The sequence below is a fragment of the Rhipicephalus microplus genome, chromosome 8, assembly GCF_043290135.1.
Source record: "Rhipicephalus microplus isolate Deutch F79 chromosome 8, USDA_Rmic, whole genome shotgun sequence".
NCBI classification, from domain to species: Eukaryota; Metazoa; Arthropoda; class Arachnida; order Ixodida; family Ixodidae; genus Rhipicephalus; species Rhipicephalus microplus.
Window position 1 is genome coordinate 91,053 of NC_134707.1, and position 23,594 is coordinate 114,646.

General features: G+C 46.8%; 1 protein-coding gene across 4 annotated transcripts in view; it reads right to left on the reverse strand.

Annotated features, from left to right (window-relative positions):
* LOC119163924 (aldehyde dehydrogenase 1A1) overlaps positions 1-23,594 on the reverse strand; it is a 638,180-nt gene that overhangs the window by 33,888 nt on the left and 580,698 nt on the right. For all 4 annotated transcript variants that reach the window (XR_012885825.1, XM_075872625.1, XM_075872624.1 and 1 more), the window contains one exon: positions 18,540-18,724. Coding sequence is in view for 3 of the 4 variants with exons in the window: in XM_075872625.1 (XP_075728740.1) it covers positions 18,540-18,724 (185 nt within the window). In the remaining variant the exon portion in view is untranslated. The remainder of the gene's footprint in view (positions 1-18,539; positions 18,725-23,594) is intronic.

The following is a 23,594-nucleotide window of genomic DNA, read 5'->3' on the forward strand; positions in this document are numbered from 1 at the left end:
TGGACCAACTTGGCCCTTTACCCTTGTCTTCTTCGGGTAACAAGTGGATATCCGTGACCACCGACTATGCCACACGTTATGCCATCACACGAGCTTTTCCAACAAGCTGCGCCACAGATGTCACCGACTTCCTCCTCAAGGACGTGATTTTGCAACACGGAGCCCCACGGCAGCTGCTTACAGACCGTGGCCGCACCTTTTTGTCGAAGGTCACAGCCGACATCTTGCAGTCCTGTCAAATGAGACACAAGCTGACTACGTCATACCTCCCGCAAACCAATGGACTAACTGAGCATCTGAATTGAACTCTTACAGACATGCTCGCTAAGTATGTTTTTACCAACCACACCAACTGGGATCTCGCGTTGCCGTACATCACATTCGCCTACAATTCATCGCGCCATGACACTGCCGGTTACTCTTCATTTTTTCTCCGGTTTGGCCGAGAACCAACAATGCCTCTAGACATCATCATACCATCCCCTGCAGTACCGATCAATATGCCATGGACGCTATCACTCGGGCCGCTCACGCACGCGAAATCACCCGTACTCGCCTTTGACCTCTCAAGAGAAGCAACGGCGTTTGTATGACCAACGACACCACGACGTACACTTTCCGCCCGATTCTTTGGTCCTGCTCTGGTCTCCGACCAGTCAAGTTAGCTTGTCAAAAAAACTGCTTACGCGATACACAGGTCTATACCAAGTCCTTCGTGTAGTTACTTCTGTAACATATAAAATTGGTCCTGCCACCCCATCGCTTTTATGTGCCCAACAGGCTACCGTATTGTACATGTTGCGTGCTTGAAGCCCTACCACTCTTCTAGTGACGTTGACATTTATATGTGACGAGACTGCGCTTGGCCCCGGGGGTTATGCTACATACATGCATATTGAGATTCTAGGGGGCGACGTGCGTGTGTGCCTGACGAGAAAGACGAAGGGTTGTCTCCGCTCGATCGCCAGTGAATCGGTCACGCCATTACCACTGGTTTTAAATACATATAATTCCCAGCCTCGTCGATACGGCGTCTCTTCTTTTCCGTAACAATATGATTATGAGAGACACCGTAGTGGAGGGCTCCAGAAACTTTGATCACCTGGAATTCTTTAACGTGCACCTAAATCTGAGCACACGGGCCTGCGACATTCCCGCCTCCATTGTAAATGCAGCCGCATCAGCCAGGATTCAATCCCGCGACCTGCGGGTCAGCAGCCGAGTACCTTAGCCACTAGACCACCACGGCGGGGCGACAATTAGGGTGCTGTTCGTGATTACTGCACTGGACACGGAAAGCAGAAGAGAAGGTCTGAAAACTGATATGCATAAAGCTATAGTATTGCGGAACAGTCTTGGCAGAAAACAGTGCTTTCAGATAAGTGGAGAGACGCTGGAATTTGTAAAAGAATATGTCTACTTAGGACAGGAAGTAACCCTGGAAATGAACCACGAGATTGAAATAACTACAGTAAGGATGGGGTGGATCACTTTCAGCGAGCATTCTCAAACAATGAATGGTAATCTGCCACTAACCCTCAGTAAAAAGGCATATAACAGATGCATCTTGCTGGTACTTACTTATACGAACCAGAAACTTGGAGGCTTACAAAGAGGGTTCAGCTTAAATTGAGAACGATGCAATGAGCGGTGGAAAGGAAAATGACAGGTGTAATCTTAAATGGAAGCTGAAGGGATATTAGAATTCAATCAAACTTCGTGTTTAGGAGGGACCTATATTATTGTTGATGATGTCATAATTGTTTTCGCGGTTGTAGAAGCAGGAGCTTTAGAACAGGCGAAATAAAAGCTTTTCTTGTTCCGCCTCCATGAGAGCGCTGACAGTGTGGGCGTGGAAATGTATGTCATCTTCGTTTCCTCTGGCCCGGAGCAAGCGTTCTTTCTTGCCTTCAACCAGGGCCTCCGTGACTAACGCATGACGTGCCGCTGCTGGAACGAATCAAAGAGGCCGCACTTCAGCAGTGCTGCTGTTGCAGATGACCCGGCATACCGAGAATGACGTCAACCTGTTTGCTCGGCGTCTCATGAAGCCCGGCAGCCACAGACACTGTTTTTTCACCAAAAAGTGCTATTAGCGTTCACTTTAGAAAACTCTCCCACCGCTTTTCTAATTCGCAAACGATCAAAATGTCCTTACACGCTCCTAAGTCACTTTTTTTCAGAAAAGTGCTTCAGCTTCCCTTTAAACGACAAAAAGAGAGCAGAGAAGGTTATGGAACAAACCAGGTTTAAGGATATCATGATTAAAATCAAGAAGAAGAAATGAACATGGGCCGGACACAAAGCGTGTACGCAGCATAACCGCTGGTCTGAAGTTTGAAGTTTATTTGTAGTTTTGAAAAACAATGAAACATGCATTGTCATTATGCCATAAAAAAGGAGTGTTAATAGATGTGTGACTAGGATCCTGGCACCATGAGTACAACAGGCGAAAGTGGACAACTGCAGAAAGTGAGAAAAAAGTATACGCTGGCCTAATTTACATGTTTCCGCGTAAACATAAATGACAACTATAATGATAGCACTTTAGTATAACATAACATCAATAAACAGAATAAGCATGACGTGCCGCTGCAAGACAAAATTAAATACATATATCATAAGTAAAATCTCGTTAATTCAACCCCCCCCCCCTGATTCAGAATTTTGGTTAATTCGGCCACGGCATCTGGTCCCATACAAAATGTACATTGTTCTATGACTGAAAACTTTTATTAATGCGGACAAATTCGGCCGCGCTTTGGTTAATTCGAACGCCCGACCGCGATCGAGTCATAACGGAAGCAGCAGCGGATTCTGCCGGCCAAACATATGACGCACCCGAACAACTTTGGGATCGAATTGCGGCCTCTGAGATTCAAAACATCGTCAATGGGTAGTACATCTCGAAGTCGCCCTCTCCCCCCAAAAACCCACATGGTGGTTTAAACAACCTAAATAGAAGGCAGTGCATCGCTACTGTCATTAGCAACGGGCAACCTATGGATTTGCTTTTTCTTTTTCCTTGCACGTCGAACATGTTTGCGTGACGGTTGAGTTAGATTGCTCACCTCTAGTGTGCTTTAAATTATTTATCTGTACATAATCAGTGCCATCTGCAGTCTTACTGTTTGCTGTATTTTGAAAAGTTCGCCGGTTTTTATTTTGTTTTTATCACAGTGCGTTGTGTGTGTGTGTTGTCTACTTTATGTGTGTTTGTGTTGTCTGCTTTGTGTGTGTGTTTGTATTGTCTTCAAAGAAGGGGTGCAGGTGGACACGGTCGACGCAACAGAAGCCCAGGGAGAGACTTTGGACAGCGAGGACATGTGTGTCACCAGTGCCACGCTAAAGCGTGTGCGTGACGAGATAACTGAAAGCGACAAGACGTCGAGAACAGCGAGGAGCCCCCTTCAAAGACTCCTCAAGGAAGGCGGTGGCGTTTTAACTCTAAAAGAACATTCATTCGGACTTCCGAACCAGGCAAACGAGAAGAACGCCAGAAAGCAGGATGGTCCTGGAGGTGGCTACCCGGTGGCTGGTCATGAAAGGTAAGCACCATGCACCGGGCCTACTCCCTTAGCATATAAGTGACCATGGCAGCGACCGCGTTACTAAGCACAGCTATGCTTAACGTCAGAGGGTTGGCGGCTAGGCGTAGGCAAAGTCAGCCCTTACGGTTGGTCACTGACCGAGACATAGACATCCTAGCCGTCCAGGAAACTAAGGTTGACGGAGAGGAATTGAATTTGTGGTTGCTTGAAAACGGAAAAAGGCACTGTTTTTGGCGGCCCTTGCGGGAGCACGGCTCAGCGCCTTGTGGGGGATGGGAGAAAGGGGATATAGAAGAATATAGAAAAGACGAAGATGAAAAATTAGCACAGGCAAGCGACAAAAAAATGTAGGAAAGTTGACGAGTGTTGAAGATTGGGCGAGTTCGTTCATCGTACTTGAACTGGTATAGCGCATTACGGGGAAGAAGAAACGGCCGAGCAGACCGACACAAGAGGACAGAGCGCTAACTTCCAACTGAGCTTTATTGTCAAATTGCATCAAATAAGTAGACCGGCGCAAGCATACAAAACCACCCTAACGCAACGACAAGATAACACACAACATCACACCGTCACATATCACACATTCATAGGCGGTTACTTTGATTAAGGAAGGCCACTTCATGTTCAGAAGTGGTGTTTTCAGCGCCGGATAAGTTACAGCGGCTTTGCAAAGCTGTCAACCCTCTCAAATCACACACCGCTGGTTGCGCAACTAAGCACAAAACTCGGTTTGTGCCGTGTGTAGTGGGGGTTGTTTACGCGATTCCATTCTCTTGTGGTATGTGGTATTTTGGCCAAACGGGGCGATGCCTTAATGAAAGGCTGAAAGAGCACCATTATAATGCTCACAAAGCAATCCAGGGCCACATTGGAATTCACTGTCGCGATTGTGGATGTACCCCCATGTTTGACCAGAGTGAAGTGATAAAAAAGCACCCGTTGCAATTAACTCGGCAAATTATAGAAGCGCATTGTATAGCAAGAGCTGGCAGCACGTGTATTAGCGCCCCTTCTTTGGCTTTATCTGAACATGAAGTGGCCTTCCTTAATCAAAGTAACCGCCTATGAATGTGTGATATGTGACGGTGTGATGTTGTGTGTTATCTTGTCGTTGCGTTAGGGTGGTTTTGTATGCTTGCGCCGGTCTACTTATTTGATGCAATTTGACAATAAAGCTCAGTTGGAAGTTAGCGCTCTGTCCTCTTGTGTCGGTCTGCTCGGCCGTTTCTTCTTCCCCGTAATGCGCTATACCAGTTCAAGTAGGAAAGTTGGGAGCCGGTTGAAGAAGTCCGAGGACAGGGCGTGTATTTGGAATTGCTGGTCCCGCATCACACGAAAGAGAGAAAAGAAGGAGTGTGAGGAGGACGCCAGCCCCAGCGTCAGGATTGCTCGCACGCTATCGGTTCGCCTCTGGAGGCGACGTGTTGGTGACACGTGCGCTGGTGACGCAGTGACATCGACTAAACTTGCACACCTGCACCTCATTTTCAGCCATGCTCCCCGCTCTGCCATTGTCCCTCTCCGGCTAAGCGGCCCAACCCCCGCCATAATCCGTGGTAACGAGAGACGATGTCGAGGATACACAATAGGGTAGAGAAGAAAAGACTTCCCTTGGTTGCTAAACGCTGCCGAAGCGTTGAAGGGGGCATTGTTAACTCCCCCAAGATTGCCCACTTCGTGGTTCTTTGAAGCAAAGACTTGGGGCGAATTTTTGCTCCCCGCTGATCTATTGAAGACACACCGACAGTAACTGTCGTCCACCCCGAAAACACAAAGAACTGTTTACGGCTGTTCCATCGTGCGGAAGCACCCTCACCCCTTCGGTGGCTTAGATGGATCGCTAACATGCGGCGAGGGCGCGAGCGAGTGGTTTTCGATAAGATGGCGATAGCACGGTGACGGTTTCAATAAGCGAAGAGGTTCCGACTGTCAACGTGAAGTGCCTCCGCAACGCCTTCAGCTTAGACAGCAGCAAGACAACTAATACGACGTGGATCGTCGTATTAGTTGCCTTGCTGTAGCTGGCGAGCCACTCGTACGCACCATCCGTGCAGAGGTCGACGAGGAGGCACTTCACGCCAGATGGGCCGTCCGAACTGGCGTCTATTTTGCACGTGAATGTGCGCGTGGCTTCCATGATGTCATTCAGAACCGCGTCGTTGGCCAAAACACGCTTTACGTTTGATGTGCTGACGTCTAATTCAGACGTGAGCGTCTGGGCATCTGCCATGACAGTCGGAATCGCGTTTCTGCAAGGGCAGTTGGAACTGGTATGGTGTGTGACAGAAACGCGATGCACGTGACCGAACGTTGGATGGTAATTTCGAACTTTAATTCGCACATGAGCGTCGACCACGCCAGAAGTGGCGCATATGATGTAGTGGTTCATTGAATAAAACAAAACAAAAAAGTTACTCTTCTGCAACTGTTGTGGGTAGCAGGGTTCAGCTCATCTCTTACAGGGAGAGGGAAAGAGGGACGCAGAAAGGCAAAAGGGAAAGATAGAGAAAGAGTGTGGCGGCAGGTTGTGGGTGCTTCCGCACGCTGGAACAGCCGCGAAAACTTCGCACATCCCATCGCGGGCGCGTGCGTGCGTCACCTGCACGTCACCTACAGGCGTGCACGTCCCCTACAAAGAGGAACCAACAGCGCGCGAGCAATCCTGACGCTAGCGTTGGCATCCTCCTCGCAATCTTTCTTTTCTTTCTTTCGTGCGATGCGAGACCAGCAATTCTAAATACGCCGCCGGGATGGCTTCCTCTCCGTCTCCTGTGGCTACAACCACTCCAACTCCTGCAGCAAAAAGGGTGAAATACAAAGCAAGAAATTTGGCTGCGAAGGCGAAAATAATAAAGGCATTGCAAGCGGGAGCATCTCGAAAAGAAGTGATCGAAAAGTTCAGTGTGAAGAAAAGCACGCTGAGCAATTACGTGAAGAATGAAGAGCACATTATGCAAGCGTATGGCGGGGACATGTTTGGCAACCAAAAGAAGAGGCTTCGAACTGCAGCGCATCCCATGCTAAAGAAAGCACTGTTGCGCTGGATTGCCGTTTCACGCGATGCGTGTTTGCCTTTGAGCGGCCACATTATCTGCGGAAAAGAGAAAACTTCGCGGTGACCATGAACATGGACTTCTTCAATGCGTCGGAAGGCTGGTTCGACCGGTTCAAAAAGCGACACGGGCTGCTGTTCCGCAACGTGTGTGGTGAAAGAGGTGCGGTTGATGAAAGTGTAGCGCAGGACTGGCGCGGTCTGGACTATCTGTGCGCCTTTCTACGTACGAGCCGTGCAACATTTTCAACCCTGATGAGACAGTGCTGTTCTATAAGGCTCTGCCTGACAAGACAATCACGTTTAAGGGGGACCCGTGCGCCGGTGGAAAACGAAGTAAAGAGCCCATGACAGTTCTTCTGGCTGCTAACAAACCAGCACAGAGCGGCTGCCCCTGCTGGTGATCGGGAAGGCTGCGAAGCCACGATAGTTTAAGAATATTAAGAAGCTGCCTGTCGACTACCGGTTCAAGAGAAAAGCTTGGATGACTGCCACTCTTCAAGCCTGGCTGCATCGGCTCGACCGCCGATTTGCGGCCAAGGCTCGGAAGGTGTTGTTCGTGCTAGACAACTGTAGTGCGCACACGAAAATGTCCGGGTTCAAGAATATTGAACTGCTATTCCTGCCTCCGAACACAATGGCTTCCATGTGGCCGATAGATCAGGGAATCATACAGTTTGTGAAAAGCCGCTACCGGCGGCAGATACTCGAGCGGACATTGCTCTACATGGAGTCAGGCAAGTAGTACGAAGTAAGCCTGCTAAATGTGGTTAACGACTTCGTCCTTCGCAAATTCTCATGAAAAACTACTCCCAAGAACTTATACTCAGAAACTCTTTCAAGTGCTTGTGAAAGGAATAATGAAGGAGATACAAACGCAGCTGTCTTATTAATAAGGGCAAAAAATATATACTTCGTTTTCCTAACATTACAGCTGAGCTAATTAGCACACAACCATATCGATAGTGATTCTAGACAATTAATAATTAAAGAAATAAGAGTAGATGTGTTATTAGAGGTGTTACTGGAAGAGAAAGAAACGTCATTAAGAGTAACTGATAGGATTTCCAGAGAAGGCAAATGCACAAAGGCGAGACAGAAAGTAAGGTGGGCCAATGAGATTTAAAAAGTTTGCAGGTATAACTTGGCAGCAAAAGGTACAAGACCGGGTTCACTGGCGGATCATGGAAGCGATCTTTGCCCCGCAGTGGGCGTAGTCAGGCTGATGATGATGCTTATCAAAATGACACAAGGCTTTCAACACAAAGCTTTTCAGAGCTTTCAAAAATATACCTTGCGTCGACATCTACAACATGGGAAGAGAGCCGTACATCTCAACCAATGAAATATGCATTGGATCGTGCATTGCTCCTATCTTATGGGACCTATTTTTAGCACAGCTTGATGGCTGAGTGCCTGAGCAAATCAAAAATACTATTATTACCGAAAATATTCAGTCACGTAGACGACTCTTTATTAATTTTCTATGTGGACGAAATAAGCCTAGCACCTTTGATGTTTCAAGTTTTAAAAATTTTCGAGAGTGTTTGAAACCATCTGTACTAACCTTCACTAACTTTCGGATGGCCAGTGAAAAGAGCCATAAAATTTCTGCTTGCGAAACTTCCTTTTTCTAAAGATCACATTTGCTGGGAATACGAGCCACGCACTGACATGGTAAGCTACTTCTTCTACTTGACTCGGCGCAATCAAAGCTCAGTAAAATATTCACTGGATTCACGTGCTTCAAAAAATTTCAAACAAATCATGTTTTCACTCTCTTAGAGATAGCTCTAACGAAGAGGCAGATGGCCTTCAAGCAACAAAGTACACGGTAGCGTCCGTAGCAGAATCAGTTCTCCAAAAGGCTATAGCGGACGGGATGACCGAGAGAAAATGGAATAAGAAAGAACAACTGCAATACCTTACATTCACTGGTTAGCATACAACTTAAAGATAGAAAAACACACCAATGTAAGAATCGTACTGTTAGCACCTTAAAACTTATCTGCAATGAGTTCCAAAATCATGTCTCATAAAGCATGTAAATTGATATGAGAACTGTTTTGTATATGCAATTCCATTGTCCTGTGGAAGGAGTTACATAGAGCAAAAAAGAAGATGCCTTATTAAGTCATTAAAAGAGCATCACTTTGATGTAAATAGATGTGTTAGTGGCCTCAATTACAGGGATTCTGGATGCAAGTCAATATATTCTGAAACAACAGTAATAGCAAGAAGCAAAGATAATAGGACTAGACAAGTAATTGAAGCGGCACAAATAGAATGTATGAAAACTGAACGAACATACCATCTGTAACCTTTAACCAAAAGTAAATTTATTTTTTGAACCATGGGTGATCACTGATCACGTACGGCACGTGTTTGTGGCGCCCAGGGGTGACACATATCGATGGGACACAGGGGCACTATATCATGCTAATTTGCTGTCTATTTTTATTGAAGTAGCGATTATATGGACACTCTCGACTGGATTTTGCCGCTGGCATCGACGTGGGAGTCGCCCTCACTTACCATATATGTATACGTATCTATATATTGTTACGAGTGACTGTGTTAATTTAAAGATGAGGTGAAATGGCGTTGTAAAAGGGCAGCGTACTTCCGAGACAGGCCTAGAACGCTTCATCCAACCACACAGTCCAAGCGCCGCTCTACTACTATTCTTCTTCTTCCGCGCCCCGTAGGCTCGCGTATCTTCGTTTCATTTCCCTCGGCGGCAGACGAAGCTCGCCGAGCGAGTTAAATAGGCCTATGATGGTACTGTTTGAGGCGGGCTACGTGAACAATTTGCGTAGTGCGCGAATGCCGGTTATTGGCTGTAACTCGGGCGACAACGTAATTCACGTCACTGAGACGAGTGACTATCACGAATGGGCCGGAATAGTTTGCTAGAAACTTCCGGTACAATCCTTTTCTACGAACAGGAGTCCACAGTTACACGTAGTCACCAGGAGAAAACTCTACGGGGATATGCTTGGCATCGTAGCGACTCTTGCTGTGTTCTTGCGAAGACAATGTTCGAAGGCGCGCTAGTTGACGTGCTTCTTCAGCGCGACACAACGTCTGAGCGATGGACAGATCTTCCTGATGCGAGAAAGGTAATAGAGTGTCCAGAAAACTGTGGATTTCGTGCGTAAAGCAGAAAGAAGGGCGAATGTCCAGTAACTTCATGCTTGGCGGTGTTATACGCGTAAGTAACAAATGGTAAGACGGCGTTCCAGTTCCTGTGGTCAGCATCAACGTACATCGATAGCATATTCGTGAGAGTTCCATTTGTTCTCTCAGTGAGACCGTTAGTTTGCGGATGGTAAGGGGTGGAGTGGCGATAAGAGGAGCCACAAAGGCGCAAAATTTCTTCAACCACATCGGCGATAAATTGTCGTCCACGGTCACTGATGACAACCCGTGGAGCACCGTGACCCGTTGTAACAGAAAAAAAGAAACAGCGGCTGCTGTGGCCGATGTCAGTGCGTCCGTTTCCGTATAACGCGTTAAATAATCCCCGCACACTATAACATATCGGTGGCCCGATGGGGTCTTAGGAAGGGGTCCGAGCTAGTCGATGCCGACTTTTTCAAAAGGGGATGTCGGTGGAGGGATGGGCTGCAAATAACCTGCCGGGGCAGTGGTGGATCGCTTGTGGCGCTGACATATAGCGCAGCTGGTGACGTACTGTTTTGTGGTCTTCCACATTTTCGGCCAGTAGAACCTCTCACGTAGTTGATGTAGCGTATGTGTGAAACCGAGATGACCGGATGTTATGTCATCGTGCACAGAACGAAGGACGACCTGGCGCAGGCTTTCCGGCACCACTAGAAGCAACGGGAGGCCATCAGCTGAATAGTTTATTTTTTGTACAGCAAGCCATTTGAAATTTCAAAGTGCTTGTCGACGGAGATATGTGCAGTTTTGAGCAAGGGTTTCAGAGTAGGGTCGCGCTGCTGCTCACGTTTTAAGCTGCTGGTATTTGGGAAGTCGGACGAGACAGAAACTAAATAGTCATCAATGTAATCGTCGTCAGCGTTGGTGTGTACTGAAGGAAGGCGGGATAAGCAGTCGGCATCTGTTTGACATCGTCCGCTCTTATAGGTAACAGAAAAGCTGTACTCTTGGAGGCGCAACGCCAAACGAGCCAGCCGGCCAGACGAGTCACAAAGTCCCACAAGCCAGCATAGTGAGTGGTGATCGGTCACTATTGTGAACTCGCGGCCTTGTAGATACAGTCGGAACTTCTGAATGGCGAAGACGACTGATAAGCACTCGAGCTCGGTGACGGTGTAGTTCTTCTCTGCTCGGGTCAGTGTCCGACTGGCATATGCTACGATGTGCTGACGGCTGTTGCAGAGTTGAACCAGCACAGCGCCAACACCTAGCCCACTAGCATCAGTATGAAGTTCAGTCAAAGCATCAGGATCAAAATGCTTTAGGATGGGTGCTGAAGTCAATAAAAACTTCAGTTGTTGAAATGTAGCCTCACATTTATCATCTCACAAGTACGGTGTGTCTTATGAAGAAGGGACGTCAGTGGGGAAGCAAGTTGTGCGAAGTTCTTAATAAATCGGCGGAAATATGAGCACAGACCCAGAAAACTTCGCAGGTCTTTCACTGTTCCTGGTGGTTCAAAGTTGCGAACCACTGCAGTCTTCTGTGGGTCTGGTCGCACGCCTTCTTTATCCACGAGAAAGCCTAATACGAGGGCTTGACGTTCTCCGAAATGACACTTCTTTGAGTTTAAAACAAGGCCAGCTTCGCGTAAGCATTCAAACACAAGCGACAAGCGGTGGTTATGCTCTTGAAAAGTCTTGCCGTAGATAATCACGTCATCTAAATAGCACATGCAAATATCCCATTTTAGTCCACGGAATACTGTATCCATAAATCTCTCGAATGTCGTTGGAGCACTGCACAAACCAAAGGGCATAACGTTAAACTCAAAGAGAACGTCTGGTGTTGCGAAGGCCGTCTGGTGTTACGAAGGCCGTCTTCTCTTTATCTGAGGGATGCATAGGAATTTGCAAATACCCAGAACACAAATGAGCAGAAGAAAAATAGGAGGCAGAATGCAGGCAGTCCACGGCGTCATCTATACGTGACAAAGGGTAGACGTCTTTTTTTGTGATGGCATTTAGGCGACGATAGTCTACGCAGAATCTCCATGAATTATCCTTTTTCCTGACTAGAATGACAGGAGCTGCCCATGGACTACACGATTCTTGTATGACGCCCTTCTTTAGCATGTCTTCAACTTGCTCAGCGATGACTTTCCTTTCGGAAGGCGATATACTTTAGGGCTTCTGATGTATTGGTGGTGCTTGGCCTGTATAGATGCGGTGTTGCGTACGTGAAGACGGTGGCGTAACGGTAGACGTCTCGTCTCGGGCAAAGTCAAAGACTGAGGCGTAGCGTACGATCACCTCCTGCAGCAGCGACCGTTCAGTTGATGGAAGTGACTTGTTAATCATACGGTCAATGCTGGCAGAATAGTCGGGGTACGAGTTGGCGTGAGGTTTCTTCACATCCACCGAGAGTTGGAGTGACCGTATGGTAAGAGTACTTTGCTCTCGAAAGCTTGCCAATTTAAGTCTCGCAGGCACATATATGGGCTGCACGGAAACGTTCACAGTCCACAAATCGGCACAACCATCGACGGTGAGCACGAGGCAACGAGGCACAATAACGTTTTTCTTAAGTGCGTTACTGAAGTTCGGCTCGGCTAAACCGTAGTAAGAACCCGCACAAGAACGTGAAGAGTTTACACGCACAAACATTGCGGTATGCGGCGCCAAGCAGACATCTTCAGATACGGAAAACACTTCCAAGCAGTCATCAGCGGTATCTTTCGTCAATGGAGACGGCAACACGGGATGAAAAATAATCCCACCCCTACCACAATCTAGAGTTGCACCACATTCCCGCAAAAAATCTATACCTAGAATGACGTCGTGGATCGCTCGTGCAAGCACCGTTAGTTCAGCTCGAAACGTTTGATTTTCTACAGAAAGTAAAACAGAACAAACTCCAACCGGGCTCAACGTTTCTCCTCTAGGCCGCGGAACGTAGCACTCTGATTCCCAGCAAACATTACTTTCGTCCCAAGGCGATTTTTAAAAGACATGCTCATTATGGAAACGGCAGCACCAGTATCAACTAGTGCAACAGTACTCACATTGTCTACAAAAAAACTCACGTTGTTCTCAACCATTACTACACAAGGGGGTCTTGCGTAAGATGATTTTGCGGCCTCGGCCCCATTGGTCGCACCAGTTAGTTTTCCAGTGGTGGTGGCGTCCCCGAGCGGCGACGCGGGGACGGGGATCGCTGTTGGCGTGCGGGTGGTGGGGTAACGCTGCGGTCGGAGCAAGGTGAGTCAGCACGTGCTGCATGTTGCCTTTTGAAAGAGCCCTGAAATGGTCGAGACTCGCCAGCAGGTACATAGGGCGTGTACACGTTGAATCGTGGAGCTCGCTGCTGGCGACGGTAGCAGTACCTAGCATGTGTCCAGGTAGCCCGCAGTTGTAGCAAGTACGGGTGTCGCGTCTAGTATTCCCCGGCGAAGTAGACCTTGTCGGTTGATAAAAGCCGGGCGATGGTGGCCGAGGAGTAAATCGCTGTGATGCAGCTTGCCTGCGTTCCTGGTTTTCGAGTGGCCGTTCACTCCTTCATTCGAACCGATCGGTGTAATTCGGGCGAGGTTCAAAGTAGCTCTGTCGCATCCGAGGTACCAGTTATTTACGGGGCCGTTGGTCGAATGCACACTGATGGCAGACACCAGCGGTGTCCACAGCTTGCAGTTGAGCAAGTTCTTCCTCAACACTCGTCTTATAAGAGAGGAGATGTCGTCCTGCGATGGAAGGTTGACACTTGCAATCGTGGGCACATTCTCAAGACGTCCAAATTTCGGTAGGACTCTCCTCCTCTTTAGCGCTTCAAACGCTCGGCAGTGTCTCCTTAGGTCGGAAGGAAGTGTGTAAGTCTTCCTTAGTGATAAGAAAATTGTACAGGTCTTCCGCGATTCCCTTGAGCAGATGACCTACCTTATTTTCGTCACACATGGTCGCACTCACGATTCCGCAAAGCTTCAAGATGGCCTTGATGTAGGTGGTGCATGTTTCGCCAGGTAACTGAGCTCTGCGTGAAAGCGTTTGCTCCGCCTGCTTGACCTTAGCTTTTGAGTCACCAAAACACCTCTTCAGCTCGTCCACAAAAATGTCCCATGTGGTCAATGCACTCTCATGGTTGTCGAACCAAAGAGACGCGGTGCCGACGAGAAAAAACACCACGTTCTCGAGCTTCTTAGCAGTGCTCCAGCGGTTGCTGCGACTCACTCTTTGGTAGTGCTTGAGCCAGTGGTCAACATCGTCATTCGGCTGCCCCGAAAAGGTCCTCGGCTGACGTTCCGGCATGCCGCCGCGAGCTTGTCCTGGCGGGTGAGCGTGTTGCTCATCAGCAACGAGGTTGTTACGGCCTGCTCCCGCGTCCTCCATATTTAGTAGCTGCGGTGGCAAGCCTGCCAAGCGTCTGCTCCGTCGCAAAATCGGTAGAGCTGGGTCGTCAGATCGATGTACCCGGCACCTTCCATCAAACTGTTACGAGTGACTGTGTTTATTTAAAGATGAGGTGAAATGGCGTTGTGAAAGAGCAGCGTACTTCCGAGACAGGCCTAGAACGCTTCCCCCAACCACACAGTCCAAGCGCCACTCTACTACTCTTCTCCTTCTTCCGCGCCCCGTAGGCTCGCGCATCTTCGTTTCAATATATATAAAAACACAAGAAAAACCAAAAAAAAAGATTCCGGCATGCAGAATTGAACTGTGGACCTTTGAGACGCGAGTGCGAGGCATTAACCACTGAACTACGGAGAAACACGTCCCTCAATGTTGAAATGGCATTTATTTATATTTATATCTATTTATATTTATATTTATATCTATTTATATTTATATCTATTTATACTTATTAGCTATTTATATCTACCACTTACCGCTGGTGACAGGCATGTCGGGAAAGAATTATCGTGTTTTCAGCATTACCAGCAGGATGGCGCAACGAGAATGCATCGTCAAATCATCACGACACGGTGGTGCACGCTCTCATCTCCCAAGCGTACTTTGCCCCGCGGAGAGGAGGGGGTGGATGCTTTATCGCGTGCCCTTATCTCACGGTGGGAAAAATTGTACGTTTTGGCTGGCCTTTGGGTTTCGCCAGAACAATTCTGTTGTAGTTACCAGGCGCACAAAGGTCACTGCAATAATTACACATTCTCCATTTGAGAAAAGAGCGAACTTTTCAGACACAGTGAGGTAACAACTGAGACGTTTATTCGCATTCATCTGTACCTGTGAGTACGTCTCAGGCATTTTTGTGCATAGGAAACATGGGACAAATTTCGATATGCTTGCCATTCTGCATGTGACCTTACCATTTCTTGCCATTACTTTCATTGCTTTGCCTTAGTGGCCAACCTGTGACTTTTTTTATTGTCCAGATACATAGACATCAAGCCCTGTCCATGCGGCACTGTGAAAAAGTCACAGCATATCCACAAAGCGAGCGACAGTAAGTGAACGAAGTTCCGGAGATTCATTGGTAAAACTGTGAATCTTCCGTGAATCCCCACTCATCCTGACTAAGGTTATCGATGCAATGGCCGAGGTGTCGTGCTTCGCCACCACCGGTCCCTCTGCTTTTTCTCTCTGTATCCTCCTTCGTCTCAAACATGTGTTGCATTGATAGCGCCAGTTGCAGGCCATCCATCGGTCCATCCGTCTGCCTGTCCATCCGTCTGTCTGTCTGCCTGCATACCTGCATGTCTGCCTGCCTGTCTGTCTCTTTTTCAAAACAAGGATGGATAGATGAGCGTCCCCTTTATAACGTGGCGGCGAGATGTGTGACACCAGGCTTGCAAGAAAGCAAAAGGAAAAGAAAGCTTTCTTCTCATGTCGGCTTAATGCCTTATCTACTTCAAATAAATCGATCTTATTAAAACAAGAAAAATGTAAAATTATGACCCATCCAGCTGCCTCTTCAGGCAGAATGACCTCATTTTCCCGCTATTTCTGTCCTGTATATCTACTTTTCTGCCACCAATACTCTAACCATCTCTTACTTGCTTCTATCGCGGACGTGTGCAGCTTTCCATGTTAGTCCCTGAAATCCAAAGCCTCATGTAGGCTTGTACCCACACGTATACCTGGGTGGATATGCTTGCATTTAGTCGTAACATGTTCTATCGTTTTCTTAGCTCCCTCACAGCATGTAAATTGTTGTTCTTCTTTATCGAGTCTCGCTTTATGACTACCTGTTTTAAAGCAACCCTATGTCGCTTCGAACAGTAAAGAGCTTCCCCTTTAATTATCATAAAACCTCTCTCGCCTTATTTTGTTCTTACTCTTTCTGTAGTTACAGAGAGAAGGCTTCTTTTTTATCACTGTAATCCAATAAATCCTCTCCGCCTCTCTAACGTTTCGCTTAATGCTCCTTGTTGCCATATCACCCACATTGCCAGCCGCGTATTTACTGGTGAGCCTCCTAGTTCTTTTTTGCCTTTTTGTGTCTACGCTCTTTTTATACAAACACCTGAACACCTTCCCTGCCCATCTACTCTCCTTAATTTTCCTCAGCCTCTCTTCAAATCTCATTTTGCTCTAAGCTTCCCTTACTTCTTAAAGATTTCGAACGACGTGAGCGCCATCTAGTGAATGAACACTTGGCGTACTAGATGTGGCTACGACAGACAACAACGACAGACAAGCCTACGCCTTAAAGGCGCCTCTAAGAGGCCAGCACCAGCACTCTCAACGGCACCCTGGCCATAACTGGGTAGTGCGAAGAGAGCCGTCCGCAAGTGAATGTGCATAGGACACTATAGAAGCCCCCTCTTTCTTTGGTGTTGAGGCGCAGTGTCCTAAAATCGCGGACCTGGATAGCTCTTTCAGTTAGTCCGACCTTGCTTCAGAAAAGTAGAAGGCTCATCTAAGCGAAATGCGGGCACAATGCAAAAAATAATTTCACTTGTTCTCGGCGCGCTGCAACTCGCATGAGCAAGCGAATATCCCGTGACATTGAGTTGGAGGCAAGCACTCCAAGATAAGTATTGTAATGCTTTATTGCATTCAATTTGAGCATATATATCATGTCAATGCGATGAAGTACATACACCAGCAATCTATCTTGAAACCAGTGGTATACTAAGCTTGGTTTATCAGGCGCGAGTGGCCCCGGCAATTTTCGCCTTCGCAGTTGCATTCTCCATTCACTTCTCACTTAGGGTGCACTCAACTGTTTCATTACGCATCCTCAGATGTTCTGTTGACAGTTGTCTTCCGTTTGTAGATATACTGCAAATGGGGATATGTGAAAGTTCTTTTCATTGTACAACGAAAAGCAAACCGTGGCCTCCGATATAGCTCCATCAATCACGAAGACCACGAGTAAGAAAAAAATGACAGCATATCCACGAACGGACTTTAAATAAAGTTTATTCATTCATTCATGCATTCATATCCACAGAGTGAATGATGATGAGTGGGGTGAAGCATTCATTTGTCTGTCTGTGTGTGTGTCTGTCTGTGTCTGTTCATCCCTCTGTCTATGCGTACATCCGTCCAATTTCGCATCAGTCTGTCTGTGCATTTGTCTGTGCATCCGTCCATTCGTCCGTGCGTCTGTCCGTTTGTCTGATGCCGGTTACGCCTGACGCCGGTTACGTCTGACGCAGGACAAGGTTAGAAGAAGAGGAGGAGCTTCACCCCTGAAAACTTGACGGTGATTCCGACCAACCTTGTGCAATTTACTTGTATGACGCACGTGTTATCATTTGCTAGTTAAAGCCAGAATATTAAGCATTCAAAGTGTACGTGAGCAATGCTGTGTGGTGACATTCAGTTCAGTTTATGGGTGGTCACAGACGGTGCCGGTCATAAGTCTGCTTTTAACTGTTGCACGAGGTGCACCGTAGTCAGAGGTCGGCCGAGATTCATAGTGAAGGCTACTCAAAGCAATAACAGGAGACCTATACATTATTGCAAGACCAACTGTAGAAAACGCGAGTACTCGCTAACCAGACATGTTCGCAGTGGCCTGCATCCAGCACTCCCGTCATTCTGCTTCGTGCGACAACTACGGAAATCAGCAATACTGATGACCTTTGCGTCCGTGGCCATTCACAACGCAACAGTAGCGTTGGGTGAGGCCTTCTTTCGTAGCGTGCGGAGCTGTTTCGTCAGCTAATGTTTTCACCGTCGTTCTGGCGAGTGATCCAGCAAGCATTTCATGGCGGTTCGGTTGCGCGTTTTACTACTGGAGAGAAATTTGTAGCTTTTTTTTTCTACTGTTAAACGCGCGAGCTCACATCCTATTTACTTCAAACATTTTTTCACACTCGCTAGTTGCACAGCAATATTTGCACGGGAGTCAGATTTTGAACTACCCAAAACTGCTCTGACAGGTGGCGTTACATTTACGCATAACTCCCGAGTCCGAAGTCTTTATGTGCCCACATGTCAGAATGCAAAATCAGTTGTGAGCAAGCGGTGTTGTCGTCCCTTCCTCATCTGATGTCCCACCGGAATTTTGTGCTGTTTGTTCCTTCTTGTAAGCATGAACCAACTTAACCAAGCCTCAACCCTAGCATGTTCAAACTACTACTCGTCTGTGTTTACATTGGCTCACCCGTACATCACTTGGGTCACTTCGCCCTCCTGGCGCAAGTGTGTGCCACAGACCAAGCATTAATTTAATTTAACAACTCCATAATCCTTACGAAAAATATTCACTTAAAAAAAACATCCCACAATATTTTATTTTTCCCAGCTCCCGACTTGAACACGCAGTTGAGGCGATTAAGTCGAAAACAGTGGAGATTTGTTGCCCCCATTGCTGTAGACCCTGCCAACGCAAAGCGTATATACCTGTGGTCCCTGGTTGGTGCTGCTCTCGAAAGGGTCGCCCAGCACACGTGCCTTGGCCATGGCGACAGAGGCATCGACGAACTGCTCGTACACCGCTTCATGCACGAACACACGCGTTGGGGCACAGCACACTTGGCCCGTGTTGATGAATACGCATCGGTGCGCCACTGCCGCCGCCAGTTGCACTGCGAGAATGAAGACTTATACTACAACCGCCTCTTATTTCTGCATGATTCTAAGTGCTTTTCAGGCGTTTAACACTTGTTGCGCACTCTTCTTGCTACATTTCTTATCCTCTTATTTTGTTGCCTTTTTACACGTGGCCGTGGCCCTGGCATGCCTCATCGTTACAGAGAGCTGTTAAATAACTAACGGTGAGCTCTCTGCTGGTGCGCGAATCATTACACCGTAAAGGGACAGTCCATTGTGCACAGCTTGTGGCTCCTGCGAAACACGTCAGCATCTCATAGTGCACTGTCCCGCATTTGCTATGCAGTGGGCTTTGCTAACTAAAAAATATAAATTCCTGGGACTTAATAAGAATAATAGTATATTTTTATTTACACCAATACAGTTCTCATGAAGGGAGTGGAAAAAAGAGTGACAGGCCGCTTGACTAAGTCCCCCCCTCCCCTTACATCAAGCAGGGGGAGTGGTTGCGACAGAATATATAGAATGGTCTCAGTAACTCACTTTCGTAACACAAATACCATATTTTCGCACATAATTTGCACCCTCGCATAATTTGTGCACCCCTAATGTTTTGCCAGCTTTCCGGGGGAAAAAATTATTCACTCGCATATTTTGCGCTCTCCGACCCACCCAAACCAGGTCGGCGGCGTGCGCACCTCTCGACCTTTTGATGCATGTTTCGATGCTTCGGCCGCGTGCGTGCCGCGCCGAGCAGACGAGCACAGTCAAACAGGCTGCGTGTGTGAAGTCCCTCCTTTCGAGGACCTCCCCCGAACTAGGGTCCCTAGAATGCCGCACCCGAACCGAAACCTGTTGAAGGGTCCCTAGAACTGCTGGAGCGTTCGCCTCCCCCTATCCTGTTGCCGAGAAGCCCTGCTGCCCTTTTCTACCATGGCTCCTGTGCGAGGCCAGCTGACAGCAGTTATATGCTGCCTGCCAACGCCAGGGCTCCTCGCAGCCGATTCCGGTTCGGCCACCCTGATCCCTAGAAAGGCCCGGTTTCCCAGCGAGGTTTCCCTTGTCCTCCATCGAGAAATGCGGGACCTCCGAACCACCACCGAAGGGGCATTTGTCGAACTCGCTGAATAATCAAGAGCGGCAACGAGCCATCAGAGAGCCCCCTTCCGTGATGCCTCGCACATGGGCATCACACCCAGTGGACATTGTCACGCTCTTCCGCCTCTACACACAGTGGATGCTATCTCACCTCAGAACCACGAAATCTAGCCTTACTTCCTTTGCTCTTTTTTTCGCAAACATGTTATACTGTGATGTGTTTACATCATTATTAATGTTTTCTCCTTGTTATCGTTTGTTTTAGCAGAAATTAGAGGGCTGGACTGAGATTAGCTATTGCTTGTATTAGTGGCATTTTAACTGCATGGGTGACACCCAGCTGCCTTTGCAGACCAGTAAAGGGCAAATTTAGGATATGGGGATGTGAAAATCAAGACTAGCCCACCGCCTTTGCACGGGCTTTGCCGCATCTTTCTCCATTCTCATGTCCCGATATGACTCTCCTCTTTCCCATGACTGTCTTGACTCTCTTGACTTTCCCATGCTGGGAAAGCGAGCGTGATGTCTAGCCCCACTCACCCAGTAGCGGATGTTGACTGTGGCACCGAGCGCAGAGTCTCTCGAGACGTTTCACGTGCGCACGTCGGTAATGAGAGAGAACTTTTCTGGGACGACATGAGGTAAGCACGCATTTCTTCTTCATCTGTCGGCCCCCTTTGTTTTGGGGCACGTTCGGATTTCGCCAAAGGTGCCTTGCACCCGCAGCGAACGCTTACCTTTTGTCGCCCCTCCTTTCGTACGCTAGGCCGAAGAGTGGTGCAGTGCCCTAGTGCATGGTCAAACTGCACCGACCCGTATCTCTTCGAAGCCAACGCGAGCGCCTTTGCCCTCGCTCGAGCAACCGGGCCCTTTGTCCTGGTGTCCCCATGAATCACCTTTGCGCGAGACGTAATCGCGGCACCATGTGTAGTACTTCTCGCCCAGGGCGTGAATAAGCCCATTTGCTTTCCCGCTGTGCCTTTGTAACGGGCTCTGTACTGCGTTTTAGAGTTGCCGCAGACAATGAAGTGTTGCGACCTTGAGCAATGCCGTTTTCTCGCCACGGCGACGGTTAACGCGTGCCCTGCGGCTCGCTAAGACCGGATCCATGCTAGTTGCCATAATCCTTTGGAATACGTGTACACTACAGATCTTAGACGATTACCTTTTTCTGAGAGGTTGCGTTTTCCGAAGCGATCAGGCCCATTGAGCTACTTTTATTTTATTTACAGATACTACAATCCCCACAGGGAATTTTAGCAAAGTGAAAATACATCGTGATGGTAAAAAAAAAACTAGGCAGCGAAACAACAAAGGGTAGCAAGTATTGCTTCCAAACAAATATAATACAGATAAATACAGAGCACGCATACAGAACATCAACTACATGAAAATGTCAAAAAATACATATTAGAATGACATCATGTTGCAGATTAGAAAGTAATTAACATATATTAGCAATAAGTGAAGACAGTGAAGGTTGAGCAACTTGAGTGTTAGTCAGGTTATTCCATTCAGTCACATTCCTTGGGGAAAAAAGAAAATCTGGAACAATTATTTTTTATGCGGAATTGGGTCTTTTATGCAAAAGGTGATGTCTTTGTGTTGTCGCATACCCAGGAGAAAAAGTAATAGTGTCAGAAATATTAATATTATATAGTTTATTTATAAGCTGAAATAAGAATTTCAATCTGGAAACACGACTGCGTTCTGTAAGTGCGGCCAAATCGGTTTGTTTTAGGAGTTCTGTTGCAGAGGTGTGGGATTAGTTATTGTAGATGAAACGGACTGCCTTCCGCTGCACCCATTCAAGTGTTTTTATGTTAGTTTGAGTAAAGGGGTCCCAAATAATTACGACATAATCAAGTACTGGAATTACAACTGTTTTGTATGCTAACAAGCGAAAGGAAGGCGTTGACAGTTTGAGGGCCCCCCTAAGAAAAAAACAATCTATGGTAGGCATTAGCGATCACTTTTTCAACACTCCATTTTAGAGTGTTTGTTATGTAGAAGCCAAGGTACTCATATTCTGTTACCTCAGAGAGTAAAATATTGCTAGCTGAGCAATTGAAACTTAGCTTGTCTTTTTTGTTAGTAATGAACATAAAAACAGCTTTCTCGAAATTAACCGACATTTAACAATCTTTACATCAGGCGACAACTTGCTGAAATGCATCATTTATTAACATTTGATCAAAATGACTATGAATTCTGGAGTATAGAACACAGTCATTGGCATATAATTTAATCTTATCAGGTAGGCCATTTGCCATATCATTTACATACAGCAAAAGAAAAGAGGGCCTAGAAGCGAACATTGGGAAACACCACAGTCAACGGAAAGTTTATCAGAGTCGTGATTTTTAAAGGTAACAAATTGACGACGCCCATTAAGGTAGTCGGAAATCCAATTAATGAGATGCAGATAATTAGGAATTATGTTTAATTTATGCAGCAGTTTCTGATGAGACACTTTGTCAAAAGCTTTCGAAAAATTCACGAGCATGGCATCTGTTTGTTTCTCGTTGTTTATAGTGTTTGCGAAGTCGTGTACAGTTTGTACCAATTGGATTCGATTAGATTAGATTTGTGGGGTTTAACGTTCCAAAACCAGCATATGATTATGAGAGACGCCGTAGTGGAGGGCTTCGTAAATTTTGACCCCCTGGGGTTCTTTAACGTGCACCCAAATCTGAGTACACGGGCCTACAACATTTCCGCCTCCAGCGGAAATGCAGCCGCCGCAGCCGGCATTTGAACCCGCGACCTGCGGGTCAGCAGCCGAGTACCTTAGCCACTAGACCACCGCGGCGGGGCAGTTTGTACCAATTGGGTTATGGTCGAATAGCCTTAAGAGAATCCATGCTGATGGATTGTTAGAAATTTATGTTTATCGAGGAATCCCAAAATGTGCTTGTGAATGATGTGTTCCAGAATTTTTCATGTAGTTGAAGTTAATGAAATAGGACAATAATTTTTCAATGTGCAGCTTATTTCCAGTTTTGTGGAGTGGCTTGCCTCTGGTGGTTTTCCAGTCGCCCGGCACTTGACAAAATTCCAAGGATCTCATAAACAATACCTTTAAATATCTGGGTACCCATTCTACATAAGGTTTAAGAAAATAATTTGGAATGTCATTTGGGCCAGAAGATTTTCTTATATACAGATGGAGTAACATATTAAAAACACCCGATTCAGTGATCTCAATGTCAGGTATAGGAGGCAGGGTGACATCGTAAAATGGTAAAACGCCATCATCTCTAGTAAAGACAGCTTTGAAATGTACATTAAACAGGTTTGCGATTTCTTTGGTTTCATGAATCAATGAACCATTTCCATCAAACACATCACACTATAGACTTGGGGCTAATACTTCTCCAAAATTTCTCTGGGGTTGACTCGATGTAACTTGGTAATAAGTCACCATAATAGCGCTGTGTCACTACTGACGTGATTTTTAAGTTTTACCATTAGTTCATGGACTTTGTTGTGATCACAAGCGAAATCACTATTTTTTTTCTTCATTCGTTCTAACAGTCTGATAAATTGAAGTGTATTACGAGAAATACAGGGATATTTATGTTTCCTCCTTTTAGTTACTCGTGGCACAAACGAAATAATACAAGTGTTATGATGTTTCCAAACCGGATCCAAACTTTATTTACACCGCACTTGCTGTTTTCCAATCATTAAAATGAAACGCGAGGGTATCAAAGATTGAAACGTTGTCTGCCCGAGAGAAATCAGGGAAAGATAAACGTTGCAATTTGTTGTCTAATACAGTGTAACATAGGCTTAGGACCACGG